Source organism: Danio rerio, chromosome 17 (genome assembly GCF_052040795.2).
Source record: "Danio rerio strain M-AB ecotype USA chromosome 17, GRCz13ab, whole genome shotgun sequence".
Taxonomy (NCBI): Eukaryota; Metazoa; Chordata; class Actinopteri; order Cypriniformes; family Danionidae; genus Danio; species Danio rerio.
The window spans coordinates 12,806,739-12,827,249 of NC_141037.1; the positions used below are offsets into that span (position 1 = coordinate 12,806,739).

Sequence of the window (20,511 nt, forward strand, 5' to 3'; positions counted from 1 at the left end):
TAGATTCAACTTAAAGGGTTATCTAATACACAAAGTAAAACTATGTTATTACTTACCTTCATGTTCAAAGATGTTTAAAATCCAGAAAATTTACTAAAGATATTGTTAAAGAAAATTCATATGATTTCACTTTTACTATGGGCACTGTGCTGCTGGCAAATTAAAATAAGGTTTAAGTCACAAATTAACTACTAGGAGTAGGATAGAAACCCACAAGAACATTTGTCCGTTGGATCTTAAGTCCAACTCATTACCCACTTGGCCATCCTGGTCACATGCTGACAAAAAAACTAAGTGGATATACTTTTTAAATTGCTGTTATAACACTATAAAGTGGGATTTAAGCACATTAGGACATCTTGCTATTGATTTTTTTGTATTAATATAGATCAGTGTTGCTCAACCCTGTTCCTGGAGATCAACCTTCCTGCAAAGTTCAGCTCCAACCCTGATCAAGCGCACCTGAACCAATTAATAGGACCTGAACAGCACTTGATAATTACAGGCAGGTGTGTTTGATATGGGTTGCAACCAAAATCTGCCGGAAAGTCGATCTCCAGGAACAGGGTTGGTCACGCCTGATATAGATGTTCAAAAGACCACAATTTCCTTGAGGTAACTAAAACAATCTGTTAATGTGCAATTTATCAAGTAGCAATCATACCAGTTGTTGGGTTCAAACCCACAAGGACGTTTGTCCATTGCATTTTAGGTCCAACACCTTAACCACTCAGCCGTCCTGGTTAGGTTCCATTGATTATGTTCCTGGTTATGTTTAATTCCATTGGTAAGGAATTAAGTAGATCTACTTTTAAAAATACTGTTGTGACGCCATGAAGTGGGATTTAAGCATGTTGGAATATCTGGTTATTGATTTTTTTTTGTATTAATATAGATCATAGGTCTCAAACTCAATTTCTGGAGGGCCGCAGCTCTGCACAGTTTTGCTCCAAGCCTTATCAAACACAGCTGAACTAATCAAGGTGTCCAAGAATACTAGAGACTATTAAGCAGGTGAGAGTTCAGTGGTGGTTGGAGCTAAACTGTGCAGAGCTGCGGCCCACCAGGAATTGAGCCTGAGACCACTGAATAGATGTTCAGAAGACAACAAATTCCCTGAAATAACTAAAACCCATTGTCAATCTACAATTTAGTAATGTAGAAATTATACCAGGAGTGGGGTTCGAACCCACGAGGACATTTGTCCATTGGATCTTAAGTCCAACGCCTTAACCACTCGGCCATCCTGGTGATGTTCTGTGGTGAAATTAGGTGGATCTACATTTTTTAAATTACTGTTTTGACGCCATAAAGTGGGATTTCAGCACACTGGGACATCTGGCTGTTGATTTTTTTTGCATTAATATAGATCAGGGGTCACCAAACTTGTTCCTGGAGGGCAGGTGTCCTGCAGATTTTAGCTCCAACCCTAATCAAACACACCTTATCAAGCTAATCAAGGTCTTACTAGGTACACTTGAAACATCCCTACAGGTGTGTTGAGGCAAGTTGGAGCTAAACCCTGCAGGAACACCGGCCCTCCAGGACCGAGATTGGTGACCCCTGATATAGATCAAAGGAACATCTATTCAGTGGTTTCAAACTCAAGAGCTGCGGCCCACCAGGAATTGAGCTTGAGACCACTGAATAAATGTTCAGAAGACAACAAATTCCCTGACATAACTAAAATCCATTGTTAATCTACAATTTAGTAATGTAGAAATTATACCAGGAGTGGGATTTGAACCCATAAGGGAATTTGTCCATAGGATCTTAAGTCCAACACCATAATCACTCGGCCATCCTGGTGATGGTATGTGGTAAAATTAGGTGGATGTACATTTTTAAAATTACTGTTTTGACACCATGAAGTGGAATTTAAGCACACTGGGACATCTGGCAGGATTTATTTGCATTAATATAGATCATAGGAACATCTATTCAGTGGTTCCAAACTCAATTCCTGGAGGGCCACAGCGTTTTTGCTCCAACCCTAATATAACACAGCTGAACTAATCAAGCTGTTTAAGACTACTAGAGACTAATAAGCAGGTGTGAGTTTAGAGGTGGTTGAAGCTAAACTGTGCAGAAGAGCGGCCCACCAGGAATTGAGCCTGAGACCACTGAATAGATGTTCAGAAGACAACAAATTTCTTGAAGTAACTAAAACCCACTGTTATTCTACAATTTAATAATTTAGAAATTATACCAGGAGTGGGGTTCGAACCCACGAGGACATTTGTCCATTGGATCTTAAGTCCAACGCCTTAACCACTCGGCCATCCTGGTGATGTTCGATAGTGAAATTAGGTGGATCTACATTTTTTAAATTACAGTTTTGACACCATGAAGTAGGATTTCAGCACACTGGGACATCTGGCTGTTGATTTTTTTGCATTAATATAGATCAGTGGTCACCAAACTTGTTCCTGGAGGGCCGGTGTCCTGCAGATTTTAGCTCCAACCCTAATCAAACACACCTTATCAAGCTAATCAAGGTCTTACTAGGTACACTTGAAGGTGTTTTGAGGCAAGTTGGAGCTAAACCCTGCAGGGACACCGGCCCTCCAGGACCGAGATTGGTGACCCCTGATATAGATCATAGGAACATCTATTCAGTGATTTCAAACTCAATTCCTGGAGGGCCACAGCTTTTTTGCTCCAACCCTAAAGGCTGATTTATACTTTTGCGTGGAAAGTTTTGTTTTGTGTTTATCTCATAGTTAAAGTTGTTGTACGTCCGCCGGTTCCTGCCTCAAAATGAGCGAGTTTGAGCCACTTGTACATCCAGGAAGTGTTCAGGAAAAGCAAAACAGCAGCGAAGAAACTCAACACAGAGGAGCATTAACACCTCACTGCCAACTAGCGTTTCGGAAGTGTTAATGCTGATCAACAGAGACAGCAGGCAGAAGTATAAATGCACAGCTACGTGCGTTGCATGCGTCGTGGGTTACGCCGGTCACTTGACGCAGAAGTATAAACCAGGCTTAATCAAACACAGCTGAACTAATCAAGGTGTTCAAGACTACTAGGGACTAATAAGCAGGTGTGAGTTTAGAGGTGGTTGGAGCTAAACTGTGCAGAAGTGCGGCCCTCCAGGAATTGAGTTTGAGACCACCGAATAGATGTTCAGACAAAAAATTACTTCAAGTGACTAAAATGTACTGTCAATCTACAATTTATTATTGTATAGATTATACCAGAAGTGAGGTTTAACACCTTAACCTTAACACCTTAACCACGCGACCATACTGTTCATGTTCTAATAGAAAATAAGTACATCTACTTTTTAAAATTACTGTTATTAACTTAAGCAATATTGGGACATCTCACCATTGATTTTTTTGTAATAATATAGATGTTCAGGAGACAAAAAATAAAGTTTAGGGTAGAATTTGTATTGTATAATGTGCTTTTGTGTATTATGTGTGACATGCTTGTATGCTGCAAATTGGGGGCAGATTGCCTTCGGGAAATGAAAAAATAAAGACTGACTGACTGTAGGTCAGAATACACTATTCCTTATAACACTGAAAACTTAAATATGTTTTATTAGTAAAATAGATTTCATTTATGACCCAACAACCCCATTATTCATCCGTGATCATGTCAATAGTATTGGAAATTCATTGTTTAGAATTATGTGTGAATAACGCTGCCCTTTCATCCCCCGCCAGGCAGTTTCACCTCAGTTCAAACAGCAATCTCGATTTGCACCATCAGGGATGTGCATCAGTGAGTGAGTTTATGACAAAATGATGAGATTAAATACCAAGGGCATCTCCATTATCTGGCTAGTGATTAAGTAATTGTTGGGTGACTTTCAGACATCCTGCAACCATTTAAAAGGGCTCATCAAAGCTGTCCATTGTCTACTTTTCATTAAGAGTCTCTCTATTTCATTCTCACTCTTCTCTCTGAAGTTTCAGGTGGTTTATAGGGATCCTGTAAGTCTGACAGATTCATCAATCAGTCAGGCACTGACCTTGGAAAAAAATACACTCAGCAGCTAATCAATTTTTAACAGCGCTTTTCTAAAACCGAGGTATTAAAGAAAAAACATCTTACGGGCATCAAGCAATAAGCAGAGCAGAAGGGAATTCAATAGTCTAAAATATTCATCCCAATACTCCTGTGGTAATTTAATTATGTAAAATAGAGCACTAGTTTAAACTGCAGTGTAATACCAGAGAATATTCATAACTTTATATTGCATGTAAATGTCTTTTTAAATGAAACTTAGCAGACCCAGCCTAGGAGATCACAGAATGATATAAAGACTTGTTTTCGTTTTATCGATAGATTGTAATGGACATATCAACTACAGGCTTATTGATTCTATGAAGTAATCCAAAAGTGGATCTTTCTGCCCTCTGTAAAATATAAAGCTTGCTTTCTCTGTGCATCTACGAGTACATAAGCCTCGATAAGATCTGCGTGTCCTTGGTTCATACTTCAAATGCCATGATAGAAATCAAATCAATCTTTGAAATGAAATGCATTCAGATGACATTTCAAAAGATTTTTTTTCCCCCAACCTCCTGTAAATATCAGGGAATAAAGCATAGCATGTATGCAGAGACATACAACATTTAGCCTAAGCTGTGAACCTAGAAAACTATGATGCAGGCAAACCACCTTTACAAGTAGGCAGCCAACATTTTAATTAACTTATTTATTAGCTCGCTTGTTCGTTCGTTCGTTCATTGATTCATTCATTTTATCATAAACTATGCTTCATTTTGGGAAATGACTTGATATTTGATAACTTGAATTTTAGTACACCTGTCAATAATTCAGCAACTACTCTTATTGATTCATTTTCAGACTGATTCAGGCATTTTGTGTATTTTTGATTCACTTAAAAGGTCCAGATCATAAGAGTCATTTGATTATAAATCAGACTGCTCTGGTTGCCCTGTATCATGTTTCCAAAAGCAACTGTATCCTTATATTCTTCCTTTGTGTCTCTTTAAGGTGTAACTTTATTTCATTAGTTTTATTTTTGTTACCCTGACGTTTGTTTGTCTTTTTGTATATTTTTTTATTTGTGTATTTCTCTGCACTTTTTCATTTATTTATTATTTGTATTATTATGTATGTACTTGTATTTGATCTCTACCTCGTTACTTTAATTAAAAAAAGAATCATGTTTTTGATTCACTAATCAGAAACGGCTTGTAAGAGTCATTTGCTTTTGAATCACACTGTTCGTATTTTTTGATTCACTGAAATGATCCGGTTCATAAGAGTCATTTGAAATCAGACCGCGCTGAATTTGAACGTTTGTTTACATGTGCACGTTTTGTGGAAAAAAAAACTCGACAGAACGTCGTCGACGTTTCTTGCATTGGAGATCATATTTTCCTTGCATCATATTTCAGTACAGACTAAAACCCACTTTTGACGACTGAGGTAAAATGTTTTTTTTTTTTTGCTGTGGTAGAAAACAACAAGAACAGTGGATGCATCGCTACAATCTTTCCAAGCTCTCTTAAGCAAAAACAAATGAAAAAGTGCAGAAAAGACCACATTGGGGTCATCTAAAAAGTAACAAATAAAGCAAAATTAGGTAGATGTTTGGGATTATATGTTTACATATTAAGATTTCATATTTAATTGTCTAAAATTTAACTCCACATTTCTGTCATTGAAGTTTTTCTTAGACACATTGGCATAAAAATGTTTTTTTTTTTTTAATTTAAAGAGTTCATTTGTAAAAGCAGATATTTATTTGTTGTTGTTGAAATTTTTAGATTCACTTTTTCTTATGTTATGTATTGAAGTGTAAAATCCCCATAACGTTATATTTGGAAATGATCTAAACTAGTTTTATTTGTGGTTTTCAGAAATCCTGTTTTTACCTTAATTATTGAGTACAACTGCAAAAAACTAATTTCATTTTTTTAAAGATATTGTAACATGTTTTGGCCAATGAACACTTAATTTGATATTATCCATTTGGAATTAACTATTTGATGCAAAATAATTATATGTATATATAATTAAATATATTACGAATACCGCTTGTAACATTTTGTAAATATATTTTAAAACTATTGTAATGTGTTAAAAATCTAGCTGTTTAATGCTTGATTATGTAAGTTTACAATGACTTCGATTAATAATGTTGCGTAGATGTATAGCTCACTGTAAAAAACATCTACGAGCTTTCGCACAACACAAAATGAATGATACACTCACCGGCCACTTTATTAGGGACACCTTACTAGTACTGGGTTGGACCCTCTTTTGCCTTAAGATCTGCCTTAACTTTTCTTGGCATAGATTAAACGAGGTACTGAAAATATTCCTCAGAGATTTTGGTCCATGTTGACATGATAGCATCAAGCAGTTGCTGCAGATTTGTGGACTGCACAGCCATGATGATTCCACCACATCCCAATGGTGCTCTATTGGATTGAGATCTGGTGACTGTGGATGCCATGTGAGTACAGTGACCTTGGTATAATATTCAAGTAACCAGTCTTCATGACATGGTGTGTTATCCTGCTGGAAGTAGCCATCAGAAGATGGGTACACTGCGGCCATAAAGGGATGGACATGGTCAGCAACAATACTCGGGTATACTGTGGTGTTGACATGATGATCACATGGTACTAATGGGCCCAAAGTGTGGCAAAAAATATCCCCCACACCACTATACCACCACCACCAGCCTAAACTGTTCATACAAGGCAGGATGATGGATCCATGCTTTCAGGTTGAGTTTTGAGTTACTGTTGCCTTTCAATCAGCTTAAACCAGTCTGGCCATTCTCCTCTGGCATCAACAAGGCATTTGTGTGACACAGACCTGCCGCTCACTGGATATTTTCTCTTTTTCAGACAATTCTCTTTAAACCCTTCAGATGGTTGTGCGTGAAAATCCCAGTAGATCAGCAGTTTCTGAAATACTCAGACCAGCCCGTCTGACACCAACAACCATATCACGTTCAAAGTCACATAAATCAGCTTTCTACCCCAATCTGATGCTCGGTTTAAACTACAGCAGATCATTTTGACCAGGTCTACGTGCCTAAATGCATTGAGTTGCTGCCATGTGATTGGCTGATTAAAATTTCCATATTAATGAGCAGTTGGACAGGTGTACCTAATAAAGTGGCCGGTGAGTGTATGTTGCAGTAATGATGAGAAGCATCATTTATGCGTGCAACTTTATGTCAATATGTGGGTTTGGCTCTCCTTCTACTGTTCTTAATGACCTGTAATAACCAAGAAGAGAGTGTCTCCTTTAATTAGCCGTGTTCCTCTATCCAAACTGCTCTCACCCACATCTCACAGAGAGAGAGAGACCACCAACTCCTCCACCATCCTCCATGCAGGCGCATATGCTTTCTAATGAGCCCCCCTACCGCGATCATATCCCTGCTTCAGAAAATCACAGCCTCAGTGCAGGCGATGGTTTGCAAATCACCAAACACAAGAAATTCTATTTGTGGTAATGGGCTTAGAGATGCTGGACGTGACTAAACAAACCCGTGCAGAACAGAAAAAGACGTGGCGCTTTCGTCGTGCAGCGACTGTGGGTGTAGAAAGAGGTTTCATTAAATTTCGTCGTTATTAGATCTGAGCCGGTTTGAAGCTATTGGTGTAATAAGACTTATCGCTGTGGCTCAGAAAGGTTTACTTCACTGTATAGACTTGTATAGATAAGTCATGCTGTATCTGACTGGTGTACAGTCTGTGGAAATGCTGCCACATGTCTGGTGGATTAGGGTGATGTACAGGCGGCAATGCATGAAATGACGGTATCATTATAGCGTCAAAGGTCAGCTGCATTTTTCTTTCCCCTCTCTGTCGTGATTTGTGCAAAGGTTAGTACAGCGGTGTTGTGTGTTATGTGTCCTTAACAATGCAGCTCATGCATAATTCAGGTGGAATATGCAAAAAAATTGGAGGCTTTGGTGTTAAATAATGCCGGGATGAAATATTTATTTTCAGCACACTGTAATGTCATTCCTGGAAGTCTGTTCACAAGAACAGGGAAGAATATTTATAGGTTTTAGTTGATCCTGCTTTTCAAACCTTTCTGTTTAGAAATCTCACAATGTGAAGGAGTCTTCCTATGGGTTACTGAGTTCGTAGTCAAAAGTCAAGTAATTCATCATTAAAGATAGAAAAAAGTATCAAAATTGGGAGCAATTTAAAAAATGAATATAAAATAATATTCACCACTTTTTCACAGGTGTTTTAACCGTTGTACTGCATTTCATTTTGTTTTATTGTTAGCCGTACAGATAAAAAATTAATCTAATATTATTAGAATATTAAAACTATTTACCTTAGTAATGTTGGTAAATTAAAATAAAGTGGTTAAATAAACAATTCTCAATATCCCTAAATGTATTGTTAGAAATATTCAGTCATTATCAATATCGATTGATATGAAACATATAATTTGTTATATGATTTGATAATTGTTTAAATTAAATTTCAATTAAACTTTAATAGTGTTTATTTAAAAAAAACCATCAAGTTTTCCTCCTTTTGCATTATTGTTTCTTTTAAAATGCAATTTATTATGTGTTTCCTGAATGAATGAGTTAACAACAAAAATTAGCTAATGGTTATCATTTACTGATTTATTTTTATCATATATTTTTAAGCAAAATCAGCCATAAATTTCATCATACTATCATTGAGTTATGCAAAATTATATACCATGCAAAATAAAATATAAATATAATTTTACTTTTTAAATTTGATTCAGGAAATGAAAGCACAATAGCTGTAGCCTAATGGCGATCGATCTGTTTTCAAAATTGGAAATAGTCATTTATTGTATATTGATCTCAGTGAAATCCACTATTATGGAATTATCTCTTCTTTCCAGAGGCAGTGACAGGGAAATCACTTCCACATATGGTTTCATGGAAGGCTCTCAAATCTATTGATCCTTAAATTAAAAAAATAAGTCACAAGAGATGCAGTTATTATCTTTGAGTATTGAAACAATCATTTAAAGAGGAACCAATAATCAACCAATAATGCGTAAGAACAAAGAGACGCCTGAATGACTTCTGATGCTCTAGAGAAGCAATTGTGCTGCATTATCAAAATGTCTATCAGTGTAGTGATGATGGTATTACAGTTGCTAATCCATACGGCGTCGAGATTGGATTTCTATGGTAATTATGTCTGCTGCTTTGATATCGGCTTTGCATTGAGACGAGCGGATGAACTGCTCTGCTGTTCTTGGGTCAGAAAAAAAAAGCCGTTGTTTGAATACACGCTTAACTTGAAATATAATCTGAAATGCTTTGATTTCAATAATTACATTTCACAGCTTGACAGATGTTATAACTAACCCCTTGGGCAGCTCCGTGACCACATTTCTGCATCTCTATAACAAGCAACGGCTCAGAAAGAAAGCATATTAGTCACAGTTTATAGAGAACCAGGGAGCAATGGCTTCTTGGAGGCATTTATAAAAAAGGAACGACGCATTTAATAGGTCATCATTGCATCTTGAGCTGTTTGTTGAGTGGATATGTGTAGTCCAGGTTTTCGGAAAGTTTAGTGCCATGTTAGTACAACTTTTTAAAAAGATTCACCGTTAACAATTTTTGTAAATTACACAGTATTTAATTGTAAAAAAAGCTGTATTTTACTGTTGTTTTACTGGCCACTTTATTAGGTACACCTTACTCGTACTGGGTTGAACCCCCCCTTTGCCTTCAGAACTGCCTCATATCATCGTGGCATAGATTCAACAAGGTACTGGAAATACTCTGAGAGATTTTGGTCCATATTGGCATGATAGCATCTCGCAGTGGCTGCAGATTTGTAGGCTGCACATCCATGATGCGATTCTCCTGTTCCACCACATTCCAAAGGTGCTCTATTGGATTGAGAACTTGTAACTGTGGAGGCCATTGGAGTACACTGAACTCATTGTCATGTTCAAGAAACCAGTCTAAGATGATTCACGATTTATGACATGGCGCGTTATCCTGCTGGAAGTAGCCATCAGAAGATGGGTACACTGTGAACATAATGGGATGGACAAGGTCAGCAACAAAACACAGGTAGGCTGTGGCGTTGACACGATGCTCAATTAGTACTAATGGGCCTAAAGTGTGCCGAGAAAATATCCCCCACATCATTATACCACCACCAGCAGCCTGAACAATTGATACTGGTCTGGATGGAAGGCTGGATGGATTCATAGTTTCATGTTATTGAGGCCAAATTCTGACCCCACCATCCAAATGTCACAGCAGAAATCGGGACTCATCAGACCAGGCGACGTTTTTACAATCTTTTATTGTCCAATTTTGGTAAGCCTGAGCAAATTGTAGCCTCAGTTTCCTGTTCTTAGCTGACAGGAGTTGCATCTGGTGTGGTCTTCTGCTGCTGTAGCCCATCTGCCTCAAGGTTTGACGTGTTGTGCGTTCAGATATGCTCTTTTGTATACCTTGGTTGTATTGAGTGGGTAAACCCTAGAGATGGTTGTGCGTGAACTCTGTAGATCAGCGGTTTCTGAATACTCAAATTAGCCCGTCTGGCACCAACAACCATGCCACATTCAGTCACTTAAATGACCTTTCTTCCCAGTTCTTATGCTTGGTTGGAACTGCAGCAGGTCGTCTTGACCATGTCTACATGTCTAAATGCATTGAGTTTTAGCCATGTGATTGGCTGATTAGAAATTTGCATTAAGGCTCCCGCCTGGTCAATAAGCATGTAAGGGAGTCTGAGATCAGGTCGGTCTCGAGAGCTCCCCCTGGTAAAGGAGGAAAAGGAGGAGAAGTGGGGATTCTTCCAAAATGAAGATAAGGCAGTAAGGTGAAAACAGTCTATTTATTGTAGGCTTGGATCAATCTGATTGGATTATTATCAATCATATTATGTGCTTCTCTTAAAATAAGTTTGTAAAACATCACATATTTGTATCACTTTTTCTTTTAGAACTTTTCTGTAATTATTTGATTTACTGGTTTTTGCATAGTATTTAAAAACCAAAATAATATTTTACAGTATTGCAGCGTTTTTGAGCAAACAAATGCATAATTGGTGTCCTGAATATCTGTCTACTACATATAAATGAAGGCCAAAATATTAGCCCTCCTGTAAAATTGTCTTGTTCCTTTTAGTTATTTTCTGGAATAAAAGCTTACTTATTTTTGAAAAGTTTTTTAAGGTCAAAATTATTTGAATAATTGTCTGCACAATTAAATCCAGAACAAACCACTGTTGTCCAATGACTTGCCTTGTTAAATAACCTAACTATGTCTCTTGATGTACTTTCAGCACTAGTATCTTGCAAATTAACTAGTAAAATATCATGTACTGTCGTAATGGCAAAGACCAAAGAAACTAGTAAATTTAAATTAGCCATTACGTTTAATCCTGTGTTGAAAAAAAATCTCTCTCTGTTCAACGGCAATATATTAAAAGAAAAACAGTTAATATTTAAAAAAAGAATTAACATTTTACAGGAGGGCTAACATTAACTGTATAACCATTGTATGTAGACTGCAAACGGATTGAGAAAGACCACATTTGTTATCTTTTTCACAGGCTTTCGGTCTATGTTCGCTATAAGGAAACCCAAGATTTATCCCCTGTCTTTCTGCAGGGCTCCAACAATAATTTGTGTGTTCTAGTCCGCTAATCCCTAATTACATTCAGTCAATGATGGTTTTACTGAGCACACGCTTGTAAACAGGACCCATGTCCGTATGTATGTGATAAATAGGCATAGGTACACAGGATATTTTATTCTCCTTTCTGAAATATTGTATTACTGTGTACCTGTTTGTAAATCCAAAATGTTTGCTGGGATTTAAAGGGCACCTACATGCAAAATCAACCTTTACTGTTTGGAGAGAACTATGTGTAGGTTTTAAAAACTGTAAAAACAAAAATGGATGACACAACACCACCTTCTTCCATTGAATGCTTTGTTGTATTACAAAATGTCTTTCATATGGTTCAGCCTACTTTAAGTTAGCCTTTAACTTGGATGCATGTTTACCTATTTTTGGAGGCCTTTCAAATAAACTGATTAGCCTTTAAAATGGTATAATATGGGTGCTTTAAACAACAAAATAATAGTTTTAAATCCTGAGCTATTCACTTGTAAGACATCATTTTACTGGACTATATGCAGCACTTTTTTTGGTACACAGTATATGCTTTCACTGATTTCAGAACCAAATTTATATAACTACAGAAATGCTTTATATAAGTTTCCTAAACAAAACTCCATGTCTTTTCTTTTATATGGCTTTTTAAACTGTATTTTGCTGCATTATTATGATTTCATGCTTGCTTGCCGTCTCCGCTCTTTTGAAATATTAAAGAGTTATGAATAACTCTCTAGGTATCACACTCCACACAACTCTGCCGAAAAACAGTGGTAAACCTGTTAAAGTTTGAGTTTGTAATCACACAAGAAGTTGTTCAAAACCACTTAAAAATGCATGTGCTCTTGTTGGAGAAGTGTTCAGGAAGGAGATGCGAACTTCCCTCCATCTATCAACCCATAACAAAGCTGTAAACCTACATAAATAGCTTACTTTCTCCCAAAGCAGAATGTTTTGTTCTCAAAAACATTGCTTGTGGTGTTACTCTGATTCTGCCGTGTGCAACATGACACTTAGAAATAATGATGTGGTTTTTTTTTTCGTAGGTTAAAGTGATGGTGCGTGTATGTCCTTCATCGCCCGCCAGCACGGCAGAGTCCAGCTCCTTCCTGAAGGTCGATTCTCGTAAGAAACAAGTGACCATCATGGACCCAGCGGCTAATTCTCAGCAGAATCAAACCCAGAAACGTGCCAGCTCCAATCAAGCTCCTCCAAAGATGTTCGCGTTTGATGCTGCCTTCTCCCATGATGCCTCACAGGTATAGTAGTTTTTGTGCATTTTACAGCGTTTAATTCATGCCAAGTGGAATTGCTAAAATAATTGTTTCTTCGTTCAAGGCAACTATGCATTTTTAATACATGGGAAAGTCCCACTGGATAGCCTGAGGTGACTGAATAAGGCTAAGGGCAAAATTGCATATACGCATGTCACCCCTTCTGAGATTTAAACCTACAAGATTTCCAACACAGTTCCTTAAGCACAAAGTGAATAAAACATCGACAAGCCATTGTTGCTTTACAAGATTTCTTGAGCACAGCAAAAAGAAATAATAAATGAAGCACACATGAGATCAAAACTAACCATATTGATTTTGTTAGCTCACATTACCAGTTTTGTGGTGAACAATTCATCTGTGCATGTAATTTAGAACTAGAAATGTTTGTCCTAATATTGAAATCTGAAAATCTGTTTGTTGTCAGTTAAATTTTCAGATTACGTCTGTCAGAGGTATTGGGCGTGGCTAACATACTAAACCAAGCCCCTCTAACTGTCAGTTTTGGCAGAGCTATGACAACAAACAGAAATGATGATGATGAGGAAGAGGTGTCTGTTAGGTTGTAATAACTCTCCTGAAACTCTTTTCCAGATCGTTCTTAATGAAAGGAAATTTTCACAGTATGTCTGATAATATTTTTTCTTTTGGAGAAAGTTTTTTTTGTTTTATTTCGGCTAGAATAAAAGCAGTTTTACAATTTTTAAACACCATTTTAAGGTCAAAATTATTAGCCTCCTTAAGCTTTAAACAGAAATTGGGGGAAAAAATAAACATTGGTGCTTATATATATATATATATATATATATATATATATATATATATATATATATATATATATATATATATATATATATAATGTGTGCGTCATGAGATCTCTTTGATGCAGAGACGCAATTGGTTAAATGCTGGCAAAGTAGAACACGGAAGCAGCTTGAAGTGGAAGTCGCGAGTATGTCTGCAGTCTGGATGTATTATAAAATTGATGATGACAACATTGCCATAGCAAACTGAGATATGTAAACCTGAGATTGCCTGCTGGGTATTTTAAGTTGAGATGTTATTTTTCATTATGTTAGATTTTTTTTGCGTTTAGTGTTGCACTAAAGTCTAAAAGTGAAGAATGGATGTTTTTTATTAGTTAATTGTTCAAGCTACCTCACAGAATTGCTCTTTTTTTTAACAGAGTTGGTGAATGTTAAAATAAGGTAAATAACATCAAAAACAAGGAACATCCTGGATCAGTTTCTTTGCTCTTCTTTATTATTTTTTTATGTATTATGGAAGTATCCGATCAGGTTTTGGTATCGGCAGATACTCAAAATCAAATGATTCAAATTGAGGGCAAAAAAACCTGATCGGGACATAGTTGACCAATAATATTATATTGCCCAAAATAAAGACTGTTGAGAAATTTGATGCTTTTTTAGGTATAACTGCTTAACGTCATGTTCCGGTGTTTTGACATTTTATCGTACCCATTAAATTATGCTACAAACACTTCATATAGATTTAAATCTTGTGGCTCTTTAAATAAATGCATTTGCCTAAAAAAAATCAGAAATGGCTCTTTGCTGAAAAAAGGTTCCTGACCTCTGGTTCAAATGGTTTTTGGTTACACTTTATTTTAAGGTGACATAGTTACACTGTGTTCATTTAAGTACTGAGTAATATTAATTAATTACTTGTATTTACTATATGGTTGGGACTAGAATGTGGGTTAGGTTTAGGGTTAGTTACTTAATTATGCACAATGTATTGGAATTACTATAGTCAGTGCATGGAACTTGTATAAATACGTCAGCCTAAATGAAAGAGTTACTATAGTTTTTTTCTTCTCAATTGTGATGTACAGTTTATTTTCTCAAACAAGAATAGAAAATAAGGTGAGATTTTATCCAGAAATTGGATTTGGTCATTGATTGGTGGATCCATCAAAGTTTGCTATTGATGGATCTAGTGTGAGTGACACATTGATCCCACCCTCTCATCAATAAACAGAAAAAAATCATTGAAGAGGGACGTAAATCAAATATTAAGAAGAGATATGAGTTAAAAAGGATAAACTTTCTTTATCTAGGATTCAAATTTAACATTTGTTCATATAGTATGTAGATATTTATTTATCCAAACTTTTTTATTCAATAAAAGCCTCTTTATTAAAGATACAAATCTTAAAAACTTACATTTCTTTGAATATATTTTATGCATGTATAAAAACAAGCCAAAATTGAACTTTTGCCTGTAAATTGCCATATATTGTAGATTATATAAGTTGAAAATGTAACACTTTTTAAATAAACCATGTTACTTACATTTGGATCTAATGATTGTTCAGTCGGATCAAATCACACAGTAAAACTGCTTAGTCTCAAAGCTATTAGAAAAATAAATACCATTTACTGTTTGGAGGCGATAATAAATGAAAATATAAGTGCCATTTCTCAAAAGCAATGCATACATTTAATCTCATTTTAATGTGGTTGTTGTCATTTTGATTAGACAAACTCCTCGGTTAAGGGTTTCTTGGTTTTGAACATTTCCCCAGGTTGTGTGATTAAAAACAGCCTTAGATGACAAATTTGCATTCTTTCTGTTGTAAAAACAAGGTGCTACTGGTCAACACAGCATATACTGTAGTTGCTGGGTTGTCTTAGAGCACTGATGACTTATGTACTTATTAAGAGATAAAGCTGCAGCGTTAAGTCATCCAGTTTCACTTATTTTTTTGCAGTGATTGAATTTGACTGTCTGTTCTCTGTTTGCTGGCAGGCAGAGGTTTGTGCAGGAACTGTGGCTGAGGTCATCCAGTCTGTGGTCAATGGAGCAGACGGCTGTGTGTTTTGCTTTGGACACTCCAAACTAGGTAAGAGAGAGAGAGGCTCTGGACGTTAGGGCTGCACGATTCTGGAAAAATATGAGATATTGTTGTTGGGTGTTGTGAAAACGATATTTCTAACAATATAACTAATTAAAAAAAATTCTATTTTATCAGCAATGATCATAGAAGCACTTTAGGATAATGGTCCATTAGTTAATGAATTTACTTACATTAACTGTGAATAGTCTTGCAAAGCATTTATTAACTAACATGAATAAATACATAAATTCATTGTATTACTAATAGTTAGTTCATGTTAGTAAATACATTAAATAACGGACCATTATTTTCAAGTGTCACCCAAATAATTTATTTCTGTAATGATCATACTAAAATAAACAGGTAATAGATATTGTTCTGAGCTAATTAAATAATAAAAATAAAAATTTAGACTAGGGTTGCACAATATATTGTTTCAGCTTTGATAGTCAGCAGTCACATTGCATGTTAAGTCTGAATTATAGTTGACTCCATTTTTCTTACTTAAAATTTTTGTCTTGTTTCTAGTCCAAATATTTACATTTGAAAGCAAAAACAAGATTATTTTACTTACCCCACTTGCAGATAATTTAGCTTGTTTTAGAGAGAAACTCTTAATTTTGACTTTTTGCTTCTCAAGTTGAAAACAAAGCAATATTTTTACTTGATCGATTTTTTTTTTAGATATTTGGACTAGAAATGAGACAAATCAAAGTAAGAAAAGCATTTTTTGCATTGTGATTGTTCAATTTCTGTACCTGAATAATGGTAGACCCACTAGAAAACCGTAAAATAGTGCTATTCAAATAAATCTTGTGAATCTGTATTTGTATAGCAAAATTTATCACAGAAAAATCACATATCACAATATCAAATTTCCAGTATCACAAAGTAGACATTAAAACACCGTAAATGACCGAAAACCTCAGCAGAAATTCTGATTGTTATTGGCTGTTGTCATGTGTCCAAGCATTAATATTTATTTACAGATCTAGGTTCACACAAAGATTGGAACAAAGAGATTGTAAATTGGCGCATCTAATTGGTCAGATTTTGATAAACAACCTATGCTTGCCACCCAAAATATGTATTTAACTTATTGCACATCTCTGTGATATGGATATTGCTTATACTATTATTGCAGTAACAATAATTTTTCAATATAATGTGCACCACTAATGGAAATAAACACACACAGACACACCATTTTTTAAGATTGAAAAAAAAAATACTATTTTGCTTACTCCACTGCCAGATAACTTACCTTGTTTTAAGGAAAAACTCACATAAATCTTAACTTATTATTTCTGAAAAAAATATTTTTAACAATAAACACTAGTTTCACTTGTCTATAAAAATAATAATAATAATAATAATAATAATAATTCATTTTGTTTATTAATGAATTACTCAAGGTCACCCTACAACAAGCGTCAACAAACATACCAGAACAAATAAATAAAACTTTTGAAAATTTATAATACATGAGAGGAGTTGCAGGTACAAACTCATCGGTAGTATAACATAACAAGGTAAAAGATAGTCAAACGAAAGCCTGCCTAATTTTAAATAGTTCAAAGACCTAGTCAAAGCGGAAGGAGGAAAAGAACTAAAAGGTATAGTGGACAAGTAGAGTTGAGTATTATCAACTTAGCAGTGAAATTGTATGTTGTATTATCAAGGGAGTAAATGTATAATAAACAGGAGTGGACCCAGTACGGAGCCTTGTGGGACACCAGTAGTGACAATCTGCGATCTTGACATAAAATCCTTATTTTGGACAAACTCAGTACATTCTGCAAGATAGGACTTAAACCATAAAAAAGGGGTACCTTTTTTCTTCATTTATTTAAACTCTTGAGAAAACTTTTATGCAAGACAGCATTTTTTTTGAGTGTACACATTCTGTTATTTGATCAGGACTCAATGTCAGACAATACCCTGAGCCCTGGAATTTGAATCGGGAAAAGGGTATCGACTCATCCGTAGTCTAAACAATCCAAGCGAAGAAAAAAATGCACCAGTTTCCAAAGCAATGATCCATGCGTCAACAGGAACACCGCTGTGATTTCAGAGCCCCTCTAATATCACAAAGAGCCTCCATTGACCCTTTCTCATATCTTATAAGTGCCTTCTCAGCCAGACATTTCTCATGCCTTTGTAATGAACGTCAGAGCCTTAATACTGTAATGTTTCCATCTTCACCTCTCATGTGTTTTTCATGTCAGTAAATAACTCATCCTCAGACTAAATCTATTCACATCTTATAAATTAGCCTCATGACTAGTCTTATAGCATGCACATCAGACAACAAGATGATCTCACCCTATTTAACCATCATTGTACATTGTATGCTTGGGAAAACAATGGGAAAATGCCACTGTGGTTGCTGGTCAGTGATTTGAAGACAGCGTGCAATTCCTCAGATGCCTCGTTTCCATTAACCTTTACTTGAAAACCAAAAACCGGCTCATACATCATTGGAAAAGCATTCTACGGTATCTTCATTGGTCAGCCGCCCAAATCTAATTAACTAGCCGTAATAACCCAAACACTGGCACGTTAGTGCTTTGAAAGTAATCGCCTTGGACATTTGGCTTTTAAACATTGCTATATAAAACCAGAAACAGAAGAATCACCATTTCTGAAATGAGCCTGACCCCGCTTTAGCACACGAATACCTAAGATTAAATCTTTTTCAGATGTATCAGGCTTGAACGGACAGATTTGTGTTTGTTTTTGATCATGCATAATTCCCTCTGACCTCTAGATCCTGTACACTAGGATGCACAGGCCGTATGGCGAATAATAAAATACTTTCACAGCGCTGAAGCTTTATCTCCGGTCGTGAAACTGCTTGATCAGCCTGGAGGCTTATTTATGCTTTATTGCGATAAGTCAGAATCCATAAAATTGAAGGACAAGTCGAAGCCTATAATGGATTTGTGTGTGTAAAAATTTTTAAGAGCGATGCTTTAGTAATTGAATCTCATAAGCTCTGCCTTCCCATCATGCCACTCTCCATCCAGTCTGATTGAATTACTGACTGCTCTGTTCATCTGCTACTGAGCATCCATCTTATTTCCCCACTGGAAGTAAAAGCCCAGCGATTTTAATTGATGCGAAAAACTGTTTTCAGCAGAGCAGGATTGATGCGTTACAGTCAGAACATACACCAAGCGGCCACTTTATTAGGTACAGCTGTCCAACGGCTTGTTAATGCAAATTTATAATCAGCCCATCACATCAGCAGCTCAATGCATTTAGGCATGTAGACATGGTCAAGAGGATCTGCCCCAGTTCAAACGGAGCATCAGAATGGGGAAGAAAGGTGATTTAAGTGATTTTGAATGTGGCATGGTTGTTGGTGCCAAAAGGGCTGGTCTGAGTATTTCAGAAACTGCTGATCTCCTGGGATTTTCACGCACACCCTTCTGTAAGGTTTACAGAAAATTGTCTGAAAAAGAGAAAATATCCAGTGAGTGGCAGTTCTGTGTCACACAATTGCCTTGTTGATACTTGAGGAGAATGGCCAGGTTTGAGCTGATAGAAATACAACTGTAACTCAAATAACCACTTGTTTCAACTGAGGTATGCAGAAGAGTATCTCTGAATGCACAACACGTCCAAGCTTGAAACAGATGGGCTACAGCAGCAGAAGACCACAGCGGGTGCAACTCCTGTCAGCTAAGAGCAGGAAACTGAGGCTACAATTCGAACAGGCTCATCAAAATTGGACAATAGAAGATTGAAAAAACGTTGCCTGGTCTGATGGGTCAGAATTTGACCTCAACAACATAAAAGTATGGATCCATGCTGCCTTGTATCAACGTTTCAGGCTGGCAGTGTAATGGTGTGGCGGATATTTTCTTGGCACACTTTGGGCCCATTAGTACCAATTGAGCATCGTGTTAACGCCACAGCCTACCTGAGTAATGTTGCGGACCATGTCCAACTTGTTTGAGTTTCTTTCTCTGTTGAGCAACAACCAGGATGTACTGAAGGAAGCTGAAAACCTGTAATCATTGGCCTGAACAGTATTTGTTTTTTCTATTGTACTGTAGATGTCAATAGTTACAGATTTTCAGTGTTCAACGGAATAAAGTAACTCAAAAAGGTTTATGACCACTTACTGAAATGCACTCTGAAATTTTTTAAACTCGCGGTGCTTAGAAAACATGAGCGTGACATTTGCGTGTGCATCCCTTACTATTTGCGCACTGAACCCGATGATATATGTGAAAGTCCCCTTTTGTTGACTCGCAATATAAGATTGCAAGGCCCTGCTAAATACTTCACGCGGGCTGATCAAAGAAGTCCAGCAGGCTTCATAAAATGCCCGGGTCAGACTTAAATGTAAGTAAATAGTGAGTAAATTGTCATTTTTTGAGCAAACTTCCCTTTTAAAATTTTTTTTATTAGATTTGAATGCCCTGTTATGATGACGTGATTTTTATTGTAGCTTTCTTAATGGTTGGCTATTAAACCAATCCGCGTTCGGAACTGTTACTTTTAGCATGGTTGGAACACTATATTGAGCTGAAATGCATTAGCACTGTTTTATTTCTTACCATGGTATTTGCTGGTACATTGTTTTGTCGTTGGCTTTAGAAAGAGAGAAGTGGAAAGAAAGAAATAATAAGCCTTTCTTTTAGCATTCAACACTTTAACACAAATTAACATTGCTAGCATAATTAGGCAAGTATGCTTTTACTAATATCTCCCCTTTGTTAATAGAATAGTACAACACCTTCTTAAATATT

At 36.3% G+C, this 20,511-nt stretch overlaps 1 protein-coding gene and 2 non-coding genes across 5 annotated transcripts in view; 1 reads left to right on the plus strand and 2 right to left on the minus strand.

Moving 5' to 3' along the window:
- The window catches only part of kif26ba (kinesin family member 26Ba), a 211,619-nt gene that overhangs the window by 161,307 nt on the left and 29,801 nt on the right, over nt 1-20,511 (plus strand). For 2 of the 3 annotated variants that reach the window (XM_087289703.1, XM_087289704.1), the window contains 2 exons: nt 12,661-12,873; nt 15,661-15,754. In XM_087289703.1, coding sequence (XP_087145829.1) covers nt 12,661-12,873; nt 15,661-15,754 — 307 coding nt within the window. Of the gene's footprint in view, nt 1-5,271; nt 5,416-12,660; nt 12,874-15,660; nt 15,755-20,511 lie in introns of those variants that run through there. The other variant, XM_087289705.1, reaches the window with a different exon arrangement.
- trnal-uaa (transfer RNA leucine (anticodon UAA)) lies at nt 1,169-1,251 on the minus strand. Its single transcript has one exon. It is a non-coding gene; the product is annotated as a tRNA-Leu (tRNA).
- Nucleotides 2,207-2,289, minus strand: trnal-uaa (transfer RNA leucine (anticodon UAA)). Its single transcript has one exon. It is a non-coding gene; the product is annotated as a tRNA-Leu (tRNA).